General features: G+C 42.8%; 1 protein-coding gene across 1 annotated transcript; it reads right to left on the bottom strand.

The window, feature by feature from the left end:
* Positions 1–611: 611 nt before the first annotated feature.
* On the bottom strand, positions 612–15,708 carry LOC146337319 (uncharacterized). The gene is made up of 4 exons (XM_084817543.1): positions 14,968–15,708; positions 8,912–8,949; positions 4,345–4,411; positions 612–2,686 (listed from the first exon to the last, which is right to left on the bottom strand). The coding sequence occupies exons 1-4, from the start codon at positions 15,614–15,616 to the stop codon at positions 1,491–1,493; spliced, it is 1,950 nt and encodes a 649-aa protein (XP_084673669.1). The 5' UTR covers positions 15,617–15,708; the 3' UTR covers positions 612–1,490.
* Positions 15,709–19,045: the final 3,337 nt, after the last annotated feature.

Genomic DNA, 19,045 nt, shown 5'->3' with positions numbered 1-19,045 from the left:
TTCCTAAAGCAGCCTTCCCAAACCTGGTGCCCTCCGGATGTTTTGGACTACAGTGCCCAGCATTCCTGACCATTGGTCACGCTGCCTGAGACTGATGGGAGCTAAAGTCCAAAATATCAGGAGCACACCAGGTCTGGGAAGGCTGTCTTAAAGCAACAAAGTTATTTTAGATCAGTAAAGAGTGCTAAAAAAATAAGTATTGCTTATTTTTCAATTTTTCCCAAAATTTCCATTTTTTCCTAGTGCTTTCCATGGCCTCAAAATTTCCAGAAATTTTACATCTCTACACACAACACACTTGAATTGATCCATGCAATTTAAACCACTGTATACACCAAAGCAGAGATCATTTGCAATGCAGAAAGAGAGTATTAGAACAGCTCCAGATTACTCATGCAAACTAGTCAAGCAGCACGCTGCAGGCGAAGAAAAAAACGATGGGTTACCTGCAACTTCTATCCCACAGCCTTCTTTTTGTCTAGCTCCTCAGACTCCTTTCTCCCAGCAATTTACAGAACCTCTTGTCCTTTCTGACTTAGCATTAAAAAAGATGTAATGAAGCATACCATAGGAGATCCTATGGTACATAAATTGCAAATGTCCTTAGTTAAGATGCAACATTTAATACCTTCCTTGCTGATGAACAGTTAATCAGACTGTATACTGCTCAAGGCAGAGGAAGCTGCTTTAATTTAATCAACAACCCAGAAACAGGTGTTGATGACTAGCTGTATGCAAAAATAGCTAGAAATAAAACAAAAATATAATTACTAGTCTCTGTACATCTGTGTAATATTTTCTAAGTACAAGTAGTGTTAACCTATTTGTTTTGTATTTAATTAAATCATTCAACTAAACAGAACAGAAAGAATTAAAACAGTCTGTGTTCCACATGACCATGGATCTTTTAAAAGTTTCATATAGCCATTTCATAACTGCTTTTTGCCAGGATTATGTTCAGAGGCAGAATACCTCATTATCAGACACTGGGGACAAACAACAGGGAGTAGCTATCACCATTGTAACCACGTGACAGCTTCCTGGAAGTATCTGGCCACTGCCAGCCACTTCTAGAAATAGAATGCTGGACAACATGGATATCATTTAGTCTGATCCAGCAAGAGAACTCTAATATCATCACACTGTTAAGGGTTACCTGGGCACAAACTGCCCCATCTTGTATTTTTGGTGTCCATATTGTAATAACCTTATGCCAACTCAGGTATTTTCTTGAATGATCTTTGGTATTATAGCTTACTTGGTTTCCTAAATGATTTAAGTTTAAGCTCATGCTCAGTAGTAAGTACCTTGAAGATCAATTCAAAATGAGGGTGAAAAATGAAAACAAAATTATTTAAAAATAAGCATTTAATTCCAGATTTGGAAATGGCTACATATTTAGACGGTTGTTACAAATGAGAAAATGGTTCTCTAATCATATATAACTTTGATGAAAAATATCTACACTACCAATAAACAACTGTGTATTTTTAAGAGACTCTTTTTCCATTCATGGCTTGTCTTACAAGCGCCATGTCTTCCTTTAATAACTGCTTCAACATCTGTTTGCTTCGCCCTTCAGGATTTCCACAGAAAATGCTCTTTATGGCATCAAGGACTGCCATTGCTCTCTCAACAATATCCTCAGCCACTTTATTACTGGGTGAATTTTGTGCATATGAAGTTAGATGGGGACTAAACCCATATAGCAAATTAATAAATGCTTTTAACTTTCCCATTTCCACTTGCGCATCTTCTGCCTTTTTTGCTAGAGGCTCAGATGAAGATGACATCGACGGGATGGTCACCTCTGATAAAGGCAGAGTTGCTGGTGGTGAGGGAGGAGTCCCTGGTTCCAAATTATGTTTCTGCTTTTGGTTCTTCTCCTGCATCAACTTCTTCTCTGCCTCCGCTGCTAGTTCCAGAGCATTTTTTAAGAAGCTTTCTGCTTTTTCAATATACTTATGGAGAGCTGGATCTTTTTTAACAGCGGATGGTGCATTCTTTATTGTTACAATTAGCGTATCAATCAGTTCCAGGATATCTGCACCTGTAGGCTTACGTTGATGTATCCCCACAGCTTTTTCATCATTGTGCTCTTCTTGTGGTTTGTTACTGATCTTATGTAGCGTCACATGTAATTTTTTTACATTCTTTAGAGATTCCACCAGACTTGCCAAGGCTCCATTTGTTAGCTGATCAAAACTTTTACTTTTTCCCATGGTAGTATCCTTTCTCATCAAAAGTGACACACTAACCAGTGCTTTTTCTGGTGTAGTATTATCAGAATACAAAACAGATGCAGTTGTTTCACTTTGGAGACTTTCTGTAGGAGTTTTTTCTGAAGAGGTCGTATCAGAATGCAAAATGACAGATGCACTTGCATCATTCCTGAGTTTCCAAAATGCTGTTGTAGTAGGAGTTGTTTCAGTCAAGACAACTGTTTGCAATGGCTCTATTTGCATTCCACCAGTCTTTGGCTTCATATTTACCCAAACCGTGTCGACTGTTTCAGATGGAGAGGGCTCTATGTTGGATATCATGATAGTTGGTGCTTCAGTTGATGGTGGTGCTTCCACTTGCTTTGTTGGGATATTTTTTACCATATCTTGCAAAAGGCCCACAAGATCATTCAAAGTCTTCTCTTCTTCCTTTGTTGCTTCCACGTCAACAGATTCAGCAGATTCTGTTAAGCAGAAAGTGAGATACGTAACCAGACGTGCACACATCTCTTGCTCGCTTTTTCTTGTTCTGTATGTAAAAGCATTTCTAAAGCCCCGTCTACAGTGTAGCATCTCACAACTCTGGTGTTACATAGTGTTGGGGCACAAGTCCTGCTCTGCTTCAGGGCCAAACTAGACATTACTTTAATTATGTAGCTAGCGTCCATGCCTAGATTTTAAAAAAAGAAGCAAGCTGGAGGGTGGGGTCCCAATTCTCATCAGGACCACAGTGTGCAGGGAGGGGAGGCTTTACCTTTCCCTCACCAGCAGTGATCTTGATGAAAATCAGGCTCCTCTGTGCTAATCAGCATTAGAAAAATGAAACCAGTGGGAGCTTTTTTCTAATGCTAATTGCCAGGGGTGCAGAAGATTTTGGTCGGGACTGAGCATGGAGGTAGGGGTAGGAAAAATCCTATTTCCCTGTATACTGCAATCCTGATGAAAGTTGGGACACCCCTACCCAGCTTATTATTAAAACAAACAACCCACCCACCCGCCCACATATGGTTCTAACCACACAATTTAAGTAATGTCTAGTTTGGCCCCAAGTGTGCAACAACCTGCTCTTTTCACTGTCATGATATTATAAACAAATCCTATGTTTTTTTTTAAAAAAGGGCTGTTCTGTGCCAAAAATTGAGTTGTCCTCTGCCTTTGTCAGTGTGGTTTTTCTCCCTCATCCCACTGAAACTTTAAAAAAAATTCACAAGAAGAAATGCACAGCCAAAATGAGCCAGTGCAATTCAGACTACATTCAGACTACAGTTTTGTACATGTGAGGCTTGGCTTGCTGAGAATATTCCTTCCCCCAAAGTTTCACTTCCTTACTTGGCACCCGTGCATTAAAACGCCTCAGAATAGGAGCCTACTTACCTCACTGGTATCTCTTCCTTGTTTGGGTTGGAGCTCCTCTAAGAGCCAATAAATATTTTGCAACAGTTTTTCTCCTTTTTATATCACTTATCCAGCCTTGCTTCCTGACCATACCTCAAACCTAACCACATGATGCTTCTGCAGGTCAGTTGAGCAACTGGCTGATTCACATTGGGCCCATTTGCACATCACGACAGCCCACCATGGGTAAATTTACCCGTGGTGGCTGTTGCATCATGCCATGCGCCCACGGGTGTCTGGCTTGCTGTGGCTTGTCACATAGTGCGAACCCAGGTGGCTGAGTTGTTTGAGGGTTAGACAAACTTCAAATAACCCTAAAACAAGCCATGGCACAATGTAACAGCCCTCGCAGGTAAATTCAGCCATGGGGGGCTGTCATGTTGTGTGAATCAAATCTTTATATTGTGATAGACCAGCTACCCATGCAACTGCATTGAAGAATAACTGTATACATTAAAAAAAAATTGAGCAGGTAAATTACAAATTTAACTTGTGCACCTTTTATGCTAGAAAATCAAGGGGTGGTGGGGTGCAAAGGCTAGGGCAGACACCAAGATAGACCAGTTCAGCCAACAGAGAGCCATCAGGATAGCCAGAGTCCTGCCTAGAATTTATGTCCCTTGTTTTAGAACACTGAAAAAGACACAGGCCTGTTTCTATGAAATAGGCCTTCAAAGTGATTTTGCAGTAAGAATATAAGATGCCACGGAAAAATAAGATTCCTTACCCCGGGCTTTAACGTTGTCCGCGCTCTCTGATGAAATACGCAGAGTTGCAGTTGGATGCACCGCTATCTATAACAGAAAGAGCAATTCTAGTCACTGCCATGTGACTGTTACTTCATTGTAGCAGCTAGTTTTTCATCATCTGGATACAGTCAGATCTCCTTCAGTTGTAATATATAATGCTAGAGGGCTTCCAGCCTCAAACTATTTTATTGCTATATATTGGAGCGATTGTGGTTCTGGGGAGTAGAAAAGATGTCCTTCCCTTTCCTAGTGCAGGAATTTTTTTTTTTTAACCCTATGGCAGGCATTCCTCCAACTTTAATTCCCCTCAAAAGATACTTAGTTCCCTCTCTTGCCTGGCCCTCCATTTATCTGTTTTCTTTTTTTTTCAATGGACTCTTTAACTTTCCACGTCTCACCTGCTCAAATACTTTCAACCATAGACTTAATTGGTAGACTCATATGGTCTGCCTGACTTCTAGTTCATTTACCATTTTAAAGCTCAGGGATGCTGAGAGCTGTAGTCCAACATCTAGTGAGCCACAGGTTCCTCATCCCTGACCCCTTCCTCTAAGTTCAGCTGCCAACAACATTGTATAAGTCTAACAGCTCACTTATACATGCCATTTTAGGTTTTTTAAGACAGCTTTAATTTACAAACTTGTATATTTCCACATACCTGGAGAGTTCATTGGATATGTAGAAACCACTGCCGCATTTTTGGTGGCCAATATTTTGGTTTCAAACAGATAGGCCCCGAGTTCACTATGATAATGTTCCTTTTTCATTAACAGACCTCTCATTTTGTATCAGGCTCGATGCAGAAAAGCAGATGCTTTCACATATATTCTGCAAATGACTTCATTTCTAATTTCTATATATGAAACTGCTTTATACCAAGTCAGAAATTGGTCCGGTTAACCCATTAGTCTGACTAGCAACCATTCTCCTAGGCCTCAGAAACTGAGTTCTGTTTTAACTGGAGATGCTGAAAACTGAATATGCATACAAACCATAGGCTCTGTCATTGAATGATGGGTCCACCTTTAGCTTTCTTCTTTGTCTGTTGTACAAAGTGGCATGCACACAAATCTGCACATATTTTACAATCCCTACATAAGCCAGCCTCAAAACCACCATGTAAGTTAAGTTTGATGTAACAGGTTCAATATGGGTAAGATTGCAACTGACATTTGCCTGGGCTAAACAGCAAGGGAAGATATGACTTTAGTCAGTGCTGGTAGTCTGCAAAGCTACTTTAATTTATTTATTATGATTTTATATCAAATATACTCAGGCTAGCTCACAATAGTTTAAAATACAACTAAATGACAAAACAAATCATAACAAATAATTGTTGTGAACTGCCCAGAGTGCTTTGGCTATTGGGCAGGAAAGAAATGTAATAATAATTTAAAAAAGAAAAGAAAAAAACAATAGGAATTATTTAAAAGCAGCAGTCAATTAAAATGCACTAAGAGCCAGAACTAAAAAACAAACAAACTGCTGAAATAATTTTATTTTCAAAGCTTTACCTAAAGGCAGACAACAAAGGGGCCAGGCATCTCTCTCAGGCATCCCTTCCACAATCTAGGCACCGCCACCACAAAAGGCCTGATACCTCCTACCCACTTGCCACAAATCTGACAAAAGAAGCATCTCAAATATAGGTTGATTTGCATGGGGAGAGCGATTCCCAAAATACTCTGGGTCCATATCTCGTAGGGCTTTAAATGACAAATTCAGCACCTTGAACTGAACCCAGAAACAAACTGGCAACCAGCAAAGTTGACAAAGGACTTGTGTACTATGAACCCATCAGCTGACCTCACAAAATCTTGGAAGCTGTATTCTAGACCTACTGAAGTTTCCAGACTGTCATCAAGGACAACCCCATGTAAAGTGCATTACAGTAATCCAGTCCAGAAGTGACTAGACTAGGGCATGGATACCTGAGGCCGGGTCCAAATTCTTAAGAAAAAGATGCAGCTGCCATATAGAATGGAGTTGGTAAAAAATACTTCTGGCCACGTTCATCACTTGGGCATCCAGAAGTAGGGCTGGATCCAGGACTTCTCCTGCTTGAGGGGGAATGCAATCCTCTCCAGAACAAGCTGTAAACCCTTTTTCTGGATCATAAGATTCCACCCACCCAATACCCAACTCTGTTTTTTCTGGATTAAGCTGCAGCTTTTTCATTCTCATCCACAACACACTGTCCCCAGACATCAGTTCAGAACTTTTGCTGCCTCCCCAAGATCAGATGAGCAAAATGAGAGATACAGGGTGTCATTACCATACCGATGACACACCAGAACAAATCTCCAGATGAGTTCACCCAACTGTTTTATGTAGATGTTAAAAAGTATGACAGATAAGATGGAACTCTATGGTACCCCATAAGCCAGGGTGGTCAACTCCTGGCCCTCTAGATGTTTTGGCCTACAATTCCCATCAGCCCTAGCCAGCATAGTTAATGGAGAAGGGAATTGTAGGCCAAAACATCTGGAGGGCCACAAGCTGCCTACCCCTCCTATAAGTCAAAGGCCCCAAAGTGGAGCAGAGGTCTCCCAGCATCACGTTCAGGGACCTACATCCCAAAAACCTCTGCAAAATAGTGTTTCCTAATCCCATCCTGGCAAAGTGGCCCAGAGAAGGATACTATAGTTCTGGGGTGCAGAACTAGTTTCAGATGGGGGGGGCATATGACATCAGGTAAGCAAGGCCATGCCCCTAATGTCAGTGGCTGAGGCCACCCACCTGATGTCATTTGCTCCCTGGCCCAAGAAGCACTGGATATATCTTCCATCAGGTGCTTGGGCTAGGGCCAGACTTCACTGCCAGTGGGCTTTCCCAGTTAGGGAAGCTGAGCCAGGCTAGACCGTCAGGAGGAGTGACAGGGACTAGGCTGACTCTGCCCATTTTCACCCACCCCATCTCCTTCCTGCATTGGAGGGGAGGAGACAGGGCGGGCAAAGCAGAAGCAGCCAAGTCTCCTTTGCTTCTCCAATGGAGTGAAGGGGATTCAGCTGCTTCACCCACCCTGCCTGCTTGTGGGAAGAAGCAGAAGGGGACTCACCCATGTGGGGATGAGTGGGTGCTCTCCCTAGTGCAGGCAAGTTCCAATGCCTGCCACCCCACTGCTGTCTCCGATCTGAGATAGCAGTGGGGGACACCCTCCGAGGAGATTCCTCCAGCAGGCGGGGCTTGAAGCCTAAGCCCCACCTCCTGGAGGAACCCCAAGAGGCTGAATGAGCCAGAGATTCTGCAGCCCTGCCATAGCTTAGGTCATGGAACTGAAAACAGCTGAATGGTACAGGATAATCCACAGAGTCACACATATACTACCTATCTCCTGGCACAGGTCATCTATCAAGGTGACCAACTCAGTTTCTACCCCAAACTGGGGCTGGCAACTGGATTGGAATGGATCTCAATAATTAGTTTCAAGTTGTCTTAAATTAAACATTAATCTTCATGTAATCTAAGGCGTCACTAGGCCTGTGCAAACATTCTTCTGTACAGGGGGGGTGGGCGCAGGGGGCATCATGAACAGACTTGCAGGTCCCACCCCCTCCATGTGTCCAAACCTTCGTACATTGGTCAGAATATGTGCATGGACATACTGTGCAGGGAGGGACCATGGCTCAGTGGCAGAGCACAAGTTTTGCAAGCAGAAGGTCCCAGGTTCAATCCTTGGTGTCTCCAGACAGGGCTGAAAAAATGCCTGTCTGAAACCCTGGAGAGCTGCTGTCAGTCAGTGTTGACAATATCAGGCTAATCAGTATTAGGCAGCTTCCTGTGTTCCTATGACCCCTACAAGAGTAAGCAGGAATCGCATGAGCAGTACACTAGAAAGATGGGGTGTATTTATCATGTGATTCCTGACTATACAAGTAGGCGACCAGATACACATTCTATCCAACACGTATTAGTCACTTGTATGGAGGGACCAGGGCCAGTAGCTCAATCACAATCTCCCCTTCCTCCCTCAACACACATACACACTAAGCATACAGGAGAACCTCTGCTACAGTGAATCCTTTGTGTGAAGATTAATGAGGTAAGAATTGTAAAGCACTCTTTATGCTGGATACAATAATAATGTACAAACTCCTTTGTAGCAAACCAAGATTTTCGCTTTTGGTTTAGAGCCAAACTAGACATGGAGAAAACATTAGAAACCATGTCAAGATTTTGATTTTTTCCCAATTTAATAGCAGGCATGGAGGGAGGGGAGTCAATTTTCACTGGGACTGCAGTGGGTGGGGAGAGGTTTAAATTGTCCCTCTCCAGCTGTAATCCTCATGAAATCCCTTCTCAGCCTGTAGCTTTTTTACTTGGGCTAACAGCACAATGGTTGGCAATTTTCATTGGGAAGGGGTAAATCTCTGCACTGCAGTCCCAATGAAAACTGTCCACCTCTCATGCCTGGTATTTTTTTTAAATCCCTGATGTGCTTTCTAATGATGTGTTTAGCATCACATCTACTTTGGCCCTCTATCATTCCCAGTCACATGAACTCAGAAATATAGCCCCTTTCTCAAATCCTGAAATTAACATTACCTGCACTAGTTTAACATTTTCAATCGTATGTTGCACACCTAAAAAATAGAGAGGTTTTAAAAAAATTGAATCAATTACATAGTATATTACACAAATTTTAATTCATTTTACAATGGTGACACACGGAGGCCAGGTTTCTCCATGTCAGATTTAATAAACATGCATAATGTCTTACATCTGGCACCAACTGTTTGGTGGGATAAGGTGGGATATAACCTAAACAAATAAATACATGTTCCGGATTTTTGGAATGTGATCCAACATAAAGGTTACAGATTTCCACTGAGTGCACTACCTTTGCCAAACTTTCAAAACTTGGACTGAATCAGGAGGGCTACTGAGCTGCAATCTCAACACACAAGGCAAGTAGAAAACTACACTTAAAATGACAACCTACAGCAAAATCACCACACCGGAGTAACATTGCCTTGACTGAGCCTACCTCACAGATGTATTGTGAAGATGAAAAGGAATATGTTAATACTTTTAAATACGTAGAATGATCTTGTAAAGAAGACAGGATTCACTTGTTTGTGTCACCCACCAACAACAGAAAAAGAATCAGTGGTTCCTATTGCAAAAATGTTTGAGTTATCTTTTCCAAGGAGAGATAACAAGAGGGAATAAAAGAAGGAAATGAATTGGATGTAGAATAAAATTGGAACATAGTTGGAACATCTATAGTTAGTCAAAGAAGTCTTAAATGCCTTTAGAAAACAATTTTAATGAGACCTTATTGATTTCAATTATTATGCTTTGATTTCCACTTTCATTTGGAACCTTTCCCAAGTAATCATAAAAACGCAGTCAACCTATTCAGCATGTACAAAACACCTAAGGATTTTGAAATATAATGAAATATGCTCAGTATTCTTTAGAGACCAATGACACCATCTCTAAAGAATTAAATCACATTCAGAATTGGTACTGAAATCAAAATAGGTATCAGATGATTGTGATGTTTCTAGAATACTATCTCTAAATAAAAATCAAGGGCTTCTTCACGCCGAGCTTTTATCCTGCTATTGAGATTGGTTACTCACAGAAGTTTGCGGGTCCTTGAGATGATGTTGTCAAACTACCAAGGCATCTCCCGCATTAAATGACTTTTATTCCATTTTTTTAAAAGATCAAAGATAATGAGCTATCAAATTCCAGCGCTTGAGTTCCCTCGTGAAAAGAGAAAAACCTGTATAATGAATCGTATCGAAGACTCAGATAAGGAGGAAAAGGAGGGAGAAAGGAAGTACGTGTAAAGGGAGTCTGTTGTGATCCTGCATTTAAAATAAAAACAGAAAGCCTCGTTTTAAATGTGGGATTTTAAGCTGGTGTAGAGAAGCTCCACATCTTGGGGGTTGGACTCGATGGCCTTGTAGGCCCCTTCCAACCCTACTATTCTATGATTCCAAATCTGTCCTCCTTGCCTTAGCCCCACCCTCACACGATAAAGGAAAATATGGGGATGGGAGAGAGTTTTACTTAGGTCTAAAGAAGCAGGCTGAAATTTAGAGCTCTCAAACAGAGTGTTTATTAGCATGATTGTTCTCATTTCCTCTTTGAATGTGAACAACTAGTTACCAGGCTCCTAACTGTAACACTATGAGCTAAAAAATATCTCAGTAAGGGTGAGAATTTTAGGAATAGATTCTCAGAAGTGGAAAATTCTAATCTTTTCAAAATAGATTATGCTCCTGATTATAAGGCACTTTGTATGTGCAATTGTTTTTCTAAAAGAGAATTTATCAAGACAACACTTGAAAGTTCTCAAATGAATGAACAAAAGAGACAGATTGCATCATATCTCTGGTAGAACATACTAAGAATCTAAAAAAAATGTCCAAATTGATAAAAACGAGAAAACTAACAGAGTCCAAGCAGATCATTTGCATGTCCAATTAATATCACGAAGAGGGCCATGTAACAAAGCAAAGACAACACAGAGAAATTGAGGTTGTTGTTTCAGGATTACTTAAGATCCTCCCCTCCCTTTAGAAAGCATAAAGTCTCTCTCTGGGGATTGCTCCGTGATTGTCATCTCTGGGGATGGATGTAAACCAAAGAAAGAGAATATGACCGGGGCTGTCAAGAAAATATTGATCAGTACTTTAACTGTCACCTTTTAAAGTTTCACACAAACTGTTATAGAATAGTAAATTGTGTTGCATAAACAAGCTGATTGGCTACAACATGACACTCAACCTTCCTGTCCATCTTTTTTTGTCCACAAAGCCATTTTATATGCTGAAATGGCAGGCAAGTGCTGACAAAAAAAAGACTAAACATGTCTCTGAAGACACTGGAATTCCTCAGTTTTTGTACTGACCCCTACCTCCCGCCCCTAGTGAAAACTATACCACCAGGGAAATGAAGTGGTAGAAGCTTCATGATTTATCCGTTTGACTTTTATTTGCCTTCTTAGGCAAAGACACTTCTTTCACTTCTCAGGTGACTTAATATCCATTTCATGGCTGCACTTAACCTCTGCAAGTGGAGGCATGTGGACAAAGGTTTTGGAGACATCTTATAAAGTTTTGTAATGTACAGAGCAATCCTATAGACCCTAGGAGTGAGATTCAGCTGGGACATCTGTGTAGGTATACTCTTGGGCTACAATCTTAAACACTCTTACTAGGAAGAATTCATGGAAGACTTTGGGACTTACTTCCAAAAACAGACACATAGGATTGCATTGTTAACCACTATGCTATACCAGCCAGCCCAGGCAGGTTCAGACATCAAGGGCACATAGAGTTTTTTCTTAGCAGCAGCCCTATAGCTATGGTATTTACAGAAGTCCTGTCTTGAGCATCTTTCAGCAGTCAGAAGATGACAATGTGACAAGGGAACCAATTACCTGGGGAGGTGGTGGGCTCTCCCACACTGGAGGCATTCAAGATGAAGCTTGACAGCCATCTGTCAGGGATGCTCTGACTTGGATTCCTGCACTGAGCAGGGGGTTGGACTTGATGGACTTGTAGGCTCCTTCCAACCCTACTATTCTGTGATTCTATGACTTTAGGACTGATTAAAACTTTATGGCAGCAGTATGTTTGCCAACATGTATACCATAATAAGCTTATTGGTCAGAATCCAACATAACATAGAGGTGTTGAAAACGTCAATGCATTGCACTGGACTGCAGGTATTATGGGTTTCCATTACAGGAAAATGTGGGTTTCTCCATATTTTCTTGTGTATCTGAACAAACTCCAGACATTACTTTCCATTTCAAAAATACATGTTTGTGGAATTGGATTTGCTATATAGGGTAACAAGGGACCATAATGGCCCTCTTTTCCACTAACTAAATCATGGAATATCTAAAGGGCCATCTCCTCCAATATGAGCCCAGTAGCTAATTAAGATCTGCGGGAGAAGATCTCCTCCATGTCCTTTCAACATCTGAGTTGTGTTGGACTAGAACACAGGTCATGCCTAAGCTGTGGAATTCCCTGCAGAGGGGCACCTTCCTTGCCTCCTTGTTGGCCTTCTGTCGTCGTGGTGGGAAGACTTTTAAAAAACATTTCAACAGATATTTGGACTGCCAGTTGTTGACTGTTTTTATATTCCCTGGAAATTAAAAAAAATATTTTTCCTGCTGACTCTGTCTCTTTTAACTGCTTGGTTTAAGTATATTTTTTTGCCAACTGACAACTTTTTATATTGCAAGCGACTTTGAGAGTTTTTTTTAAAACAGGAAGGTGGAGCATAAATGCTCATAATAAAATAATATTTATGTATTTATTATTACATTTATAACTTGCCTTTTTCCTTTGGAAGGAACCCAAGGCAGCTAACACAGTCCTCCTCTGGAGGGTGTTCAGTCTGTTGTGGATGGGGCTGCCCTCCCCCTGAAGGCGCAGGTCTGTAACTTGGGGGTCCTCCTGGAACCATCTTTGTCACTTGAGGCTCAGGTGGCCTCAGTGGCATGGAGTGCCTTCTACCAACTTTGTAGAACCAGCTACGCCCCTATCTGGACAGGGATAACCTGGTTTTAGTTGTCTATGCTCTGGTAACCTCCAAGTTAGATTTCTGCAATGTGCTCTACATGGGGCTGCCTTTGAAGACAATTCAGAAGCTGCAGCTCGTGCAAAATGCAATGGCCAAATTGATAACTAGGACTAGAAGGTCCGCACATATAAGACCGACTCTGGCCCGCTTGCACTGGCTGCCTATATGCTTTAAAGCTCAATTCAAGGTCCTGGTTTTAACCTATAAAGACCTACATGGCTTGGAACTGCAGTACCTGATGGCACGCCTCTCCAGAAATGAACCTACCTGTACACTACATTCAGCATCTAAGGTCCTCCTCCGGGTGCCTCCTCCAAGGGAAGCTCGGAAGTCAGCAATGAGGGAGAGGGCCTTCTCAGTGGTGGCCCCCCATCCGTGGAACGAGCTCCCCAATGACGTCTGCCTGGTGCCAACACTGTTATCTTTTCGGCACCAAGTTCAGATCCATCACTTTTCCCAGGATTTGGCAGCAAAGAAGTTTTAATTGGTCCTGGATGTGTCTTTAGTTGTGACTATTCAAAGTTGTTTTTAGTTATATGTTGTTTGTGTATATTGTCTGTGTGCTTTTATGTAAATGGATTTTAAACTTTGTATACTGTATTTTAATGTTTTAACTTCTGTAAACTGCCCAGAGAGCTTCGACTATGGGGTGGTAAAGAAATGTAATAAATAAATATAACAACCTGTGAGGTATGTTAGGCTGAGAGTCAGTGACTGGCCCAAAGTCACTCGGTGATCTTCATGGATGCCTGGTGACTAGCACCCGGATTTCCCGAGTTCCAGTCCAACACTTTTACCACTACATCACACTATAATAAACATCTTAGGCATTCATGGCCATATTTGACCACAATTACTTGGCTTATGTAGCCCCTTCCTGTTACACTAATTTTTGCCACATTGGTGCAGCAAATAGTTGGATAGTCCAAAATTTTCCAGGAGGTAGAATGCTGTGTAAATAATGATAATCAGTTATGAATAAAAATGTCTCTTCTTTTTCAAACCCTGGGCCCCGTGGGGGGAGCCCATGACTGGAACACGCTACTGTCAAGGAAAGAGGCTTACTGCTGAAGGAGACATCTCCATACGTAATACTTGGTATTTATACCAGTGGTAATCACTTACTTCTTTACTGCCTACACATATATGCAATCATAAATGGATAGTGCTGAAGAGGGGCTTTTATTTAACATGACATGTGTAAGTTCCTTGTGGGCAGGGATCTATGCATAAAAGTTTTCTCATGAAATTCTGCAAAGCACCATGTATAATGATGCTACTGTAAACAAAATGGGACACTAGGGAATTCTACTGATCATGTAAGTTAATTGAGTTTGCAATTCTAAATAGATGTATTGGTGAATACACCAAGTGAACACAGTGGGCTTTACATTTGAGTAAGCATGCATAGAATTGCATGTGAGTGAGACAACGGATCTAAAGGGGAAGAAAAAAAACCCATACTTTCCTTATTTTTAAGATGCTCGTATGTGTCTGCAGCAGGCTCCATCTTAGAAGAGACATTCTCTCCTGTATGAGAACCGTGGATGGCCCTTCGAAGACGGTAACTGACACCCAACCATAATTTTTGGAAGCCATTATTGTAACTAACTTTAAACAAATCAAAACAAGGATCTACTTCCCAATTAAGGGGGAGCATCCTTCGAGTGATTCAAAACGGTTTTTAATCGATTCAGACTGCACTTCCGAAGACACCTACCTTGGGAGTAAATCCCACGGCACTCAGTAGGACTCACCCCAGAGTAGACATGCACAGGGTTGCACTGTCACTGGGGCCCTAATGGCATTTTAAGCGGCTCCGCTTCACACCTCGCCTCGGAGGCGCTCCAAGCAATCCTGCCCGACCCCCACGCCCCGTGGCACGAGAGGGGGGCCAATTCCGGCCCCCCCGCGCCGTGGGGGCCTCGCAAGGCCTGGGGAGCCGAGGGCGGCGGGGTGGGGGGCGCCCTCCTGGCCCCGATATGCCCCGCGGGGAGGTGGCGGGGGACACTCGGCTCGCCTCCCTCTCCCGCCCACCCACTCACTCAGGGCCGCGGTTCCCAGCGGGAGGAAGCCGAAGAGAGCCTGCAGCAGCAGCAGCAGGAGCCCCCGCCGCCGGCCCATCGCTGCAACGGGCGGCTGCTCCGGGCGGGCGCCCCGCATGGCGCTCCCGGCGAGCCTCTTCCGCGGCGGGGCCGGGCGAGGGCGAGCAACCGTCGCGCGGCCGCCCCTCCCCCCTTTCCTCCTCACGCGGCCGAAGCCGGGAGCAGGAAGGCCCCGCCGAGGGCCTCGGAGCGGCCCCCGCCTCTCCTCAGGCGCTCTGCCCCAGGCTGGAGGCGAGGCGGCTCGTCCATCTCCCCCTCCCCGCGCGACGACGGCGAGGCCCGCTGGCCGCCCGCCGCCCCCTCGGGACCTCGCCATCCTCTCCCGCTCGGAGGCAGGCGTTTCCTCGCAGACGCCGCCGCCGCTCTGCCTCGCCGCCGGCCTGTCGCGCTCGCGGGGCGGCGGCCTGCGTTGGCGCCCCACACCAGGCGCACCGGCACCGCCCCGCCTACGCAGCCATTTTGCTCTCCTCCCACACAAGCAGCCCACTTCCATCTCCTCAGGGCGCCCAACAGCGGCCTCCTCGGTTAGCCCGGTCCTCGCGCCCGCCCCCCAACACGTGCTTCCTTGTCGCCCTGACGAGCCCCCCATGCCTCGCGGGGCGCCGGCGCCAGGGGCGGCTCGCAGTGCAGCCGTTTTCAAGGTAGGCCTGCCGACCTTCGTGGCCTAGCGAGGCCTGGCCCCTGTGACGCCACACGCTTGTTTTCAGGGTCGGCTCCCCACGAAGTAGCATTCAGCTGTGCCCTAGCAGCCTCTGCTACTGGAGAGATCATGGAGTAATACACTTCACAGGTTGGGCGTACTAAAATATCCCGAGCCGGCCCATCCCAACAAGGGTAATGGCTATGCTGCTTGCAGCAGCTAACCAGATTGGCTTTCCTATACCATCGTTTGGGCAAACTGTCCAGTTTCATTCTTATCTGTTAAACTGGTTTCAGAATTGGGTTTTCTGGGGGGCTGCTGCAGTGATCTGGGGTTCCATCTTGTTCTCTGCGCTGTTTATTACCTACATGAAATGGTTGGAGATTGGGAGTGAAATGTCACCAATATGCCCACGCCACACAATTCTTCTATCTTCTTCAGGTTGATGTCCTCAACAGGTTCTTGTGTCAGGAACAGGCTGGCTGGATGTCAGTCAACAAACTGAGCTCAAACCACACAAGACTGATGTACCATTAGCTGGAGACATAATCTGTAAGTTAAAGTTATGTTCCCAGGGTGACTAACACTATTAATAAGATGCAGTACAAAATACAAACTAGGTTGGAATTTGGCCTGCTCTGGATGGGATTGCATTCCCGGTGCAGGCAATCAGTTCAGACATCTGGCAAAAGCAGCCTGTCTCTCCCCCAGCAAATTGCTGGACCAAAAGGGGAGAAAGCAGGGGGTGGTCAAGAGAGAAAAGACTGTATCCCCTCTCACCGCCAGCATGTGGTCCTCAATAGAAAAAAGGTTCCCCACCCCTGCTGTAAAGGATCAGGTTTGTCATTTCGGTGGTATTTGTTCTAGCTTTATAGATGGATGCCCAGCTGTCTTTCACAGCACATTTTTACCAGCTTCTTGGGAAAACAGGACCCAGCCAGTTATTCATACTCTGATAACTTCCAGATAAGATTATTGCAATGCAATCTATATGGGGTTGTTTTTGAAGCCTGTTTTGGAAACTTCAGTAGGTTCAAAATAAAATAGCTAGGCTGCTAAGTTTCCAAGCATACAGTTCAAAGTGTTCATCTTGGCTTTTAAGATCCTAAATACTCTGGGATTGAGATATCTTTGAGGTGTGGCAGGCAGCAACATTGAACAGGGCTTTTTTTCCATTATGGCATCGTGCTTTGTCTCACCATCACTGCTATTTGGTTACAGTTAACTTTTTATTCTCTCTAGCATTTCATGGGACTGATTTTATTGCTGCTGATTTTAGGCTGTTTTATAACTTACAGCTTTTATTCTGTTTTACATTTTAAATCATTTTAAAATGCTGTTAGCCACCACAAGAGTCTTTGATGGAGAGATAGGATAGAAATATTTTAATAAATAATACAAAACAAAATAAATAGCCTTCTGTGTTATCCATGAAACTTTATAAAAGCCATTTTATTACAATTTAGTATGGAATTTTAAGTATGACTGAAATTCTCATAACTTACAAATGGGGCTCATCAGTAGTTCCCTTTATTTTTAAAAAATGTAAAAATATGGAAAATTGCAGAATTGGAAAATTTTTTAACTGAGATTGTACAAATAAGAGAAAGAAATAAAGAAAATTTGAATTAAGATGGTTGTTTATTAAAAGTTAAATGTTTGTGATTACACAAGTACAGGTGTTTCAAGATAGCCTAGACTGCAATCCTAAAAACATGCATTAGGGGGTAAGCTCCAATTAGCACAGTGGTACTTCTGTGTATGTACGCATGGGACTGCACTGTTAATGTTGTAGATTGTTGTTTGATTTAAATTCTAATTAAGAATTTAGTGTTTTATATTATATGGCTTCCCTTCTTTATGTAGAAATTATTTGTGTCCCATAGACAATCCATCTTGCATAAATTAATGGTAATACTTAATAAAAACACAGTAAAATCAATATAAGTTTAAAACAACCCTATAACAATATTAAAAACATAGCTACAAACCCACCATCGGTTCTCTGGTAAATTAATCATTACCCTGGAAAGGCCTGGTGAAAGAGTTTTTACCAGTTTTCTGAGGGTAAAAACAGAGCTGGCTTGAGGGGAATTCTGGAATATGCTACCAAGGAAAAGATGCTGCATCTTGAACACCAATAAGGGCAACAGGCCCAACAGTGGTGCTCAGCCACCAATCCAACAAGTAACCCTACAACTGCAGCAAATGGGAGTATATTCACCAGCAGCATAGCAAGAGAGACCCGTACATGCCACACTGAAATGGAAGCCGAGTGGGTGAGTAGAATGCACCCACAAGTTCCTTGGAAAACATGCCAACTGGATCTGTTAAGAGTGTTCTGGTAGTAATCTTCCAGAGGGAATCAGGGAATTGATACATTCCTGGTTTTTAAATCCAAATATATCTGACTGGGGTCTCAAGATGTTACACTAAAAAACTTCAATTTAAAATACAATGTCTTAAAGTTCTCCGTTAATATCAAAATAGAGGCAAACATATAATTAAGTCTGAATATGGTTGCACAAAGGGCCAATTCACACTGAAATACAATTCAGTATTTTAGGAACCAGTAATTTGGAGCTATTTAAATTCAATGCAGTGTTTCTAATGTTTGTATTTTGATCCTGTTCTCATGTATACAATAATGTTCATTACTGATTTGTTATCTGATTTTGCTTCTTCATATGGGTCCCACCAATGCTTTGAAGATTTACAGTATTTTTTCCTTGAGTTCAAACATAATACAAAGTTCCAGTGGCTACAGAACATCAGTATCAGCAATCATATTCCCCTCAAACAGCTTACATTAAGAAATCAAACTCTCCCCATTTTATCCTCTTGCAGCCTGAAATGCATCAACAGTTGTGAAAATGTGCACTTTCATTGTGGGGCACTTATGCTCAGGTGGCAGACACAGTTAGGAGTACGTGTTTTTTCTTCCCTTTGGAATGTCTGAAATTCCTGCAACAGAAGAGAGCTATTTCCATTTGTATTTCTCACTGAACTTTGGTGTGATTGCACTCTCGCAGAAGCTGTTATTTTGCACCACGGGTTGTAAAGCGGCAAAACAGAATCTTATAAAATTGTACAAGACCATTCCTCCCCCCCCCCACATACACACCAAAAAATAAGCCAAGTATGCCAACAGTTCTGCAAGTAATTCATTTGTGCTAACATTTCCCAGAGATTTAATGCCAAACACCATCCTCCTCCAAGACTTAAAACTTTGTATATATTTGAATCTTAGATCCCAACAGCTAAAGACTATAAAGTGCTGAAAAACCATCACAGAGCACCAGTAACAGTATGGAATTCCATATCATCCTGTACTACTGAGGATAGGCATGAATATCAGCAGTTGCTGAACTAGCCAGG

Source organism: Heloderma suspectum, chromosome 11, assembly GCF_057233095.1.
Source record: "Heloderma suspectum isolate Gila_16-S chromosome 11, 16-S_ref, whole genome shotgun sequence".
Classification (NCBI taxonomy): domain Eukaryota; kingdom Metazoa; phylum Chordata; class Lepidosauria; order Squamata; family Helodermatidae; genus Heloderma; species Heloderma suspectum.
The sequence above is the reverse complement of the archived record's forward strand: the minus strand, read 5'-3'. Positions and strand labels throughout refer to the sequence as shown.

What these genes read in the sequence shown, in the direction of transcription:
- LOC146337319 (XM_084817543.1), bottom strand. Translation starts at nt 15,616, where the DNA reads ATGGGGGGCTCGTCAGGGCGACAAGGAAGCACGTGTTGGGGGGCGGGC. An exon ending in GCTGGGAACCGCGGCCCTGA is followed by an intron (nt 8,950 to 14,967) that starts GTGAGTGGGTGG and finishes TCTATTTTTTAG; the next exon opens with GTGTGCAACATACGATTGAA. An exon ending in AAAATGTTAAACTAGTGCAG is followed by an intron (nt 4,412 to 8,911) that starts GTAATGTTAATT and finishes TTTCTGTTATAG; the next exon opens with ATAGCGGTGCATCCAACTGC.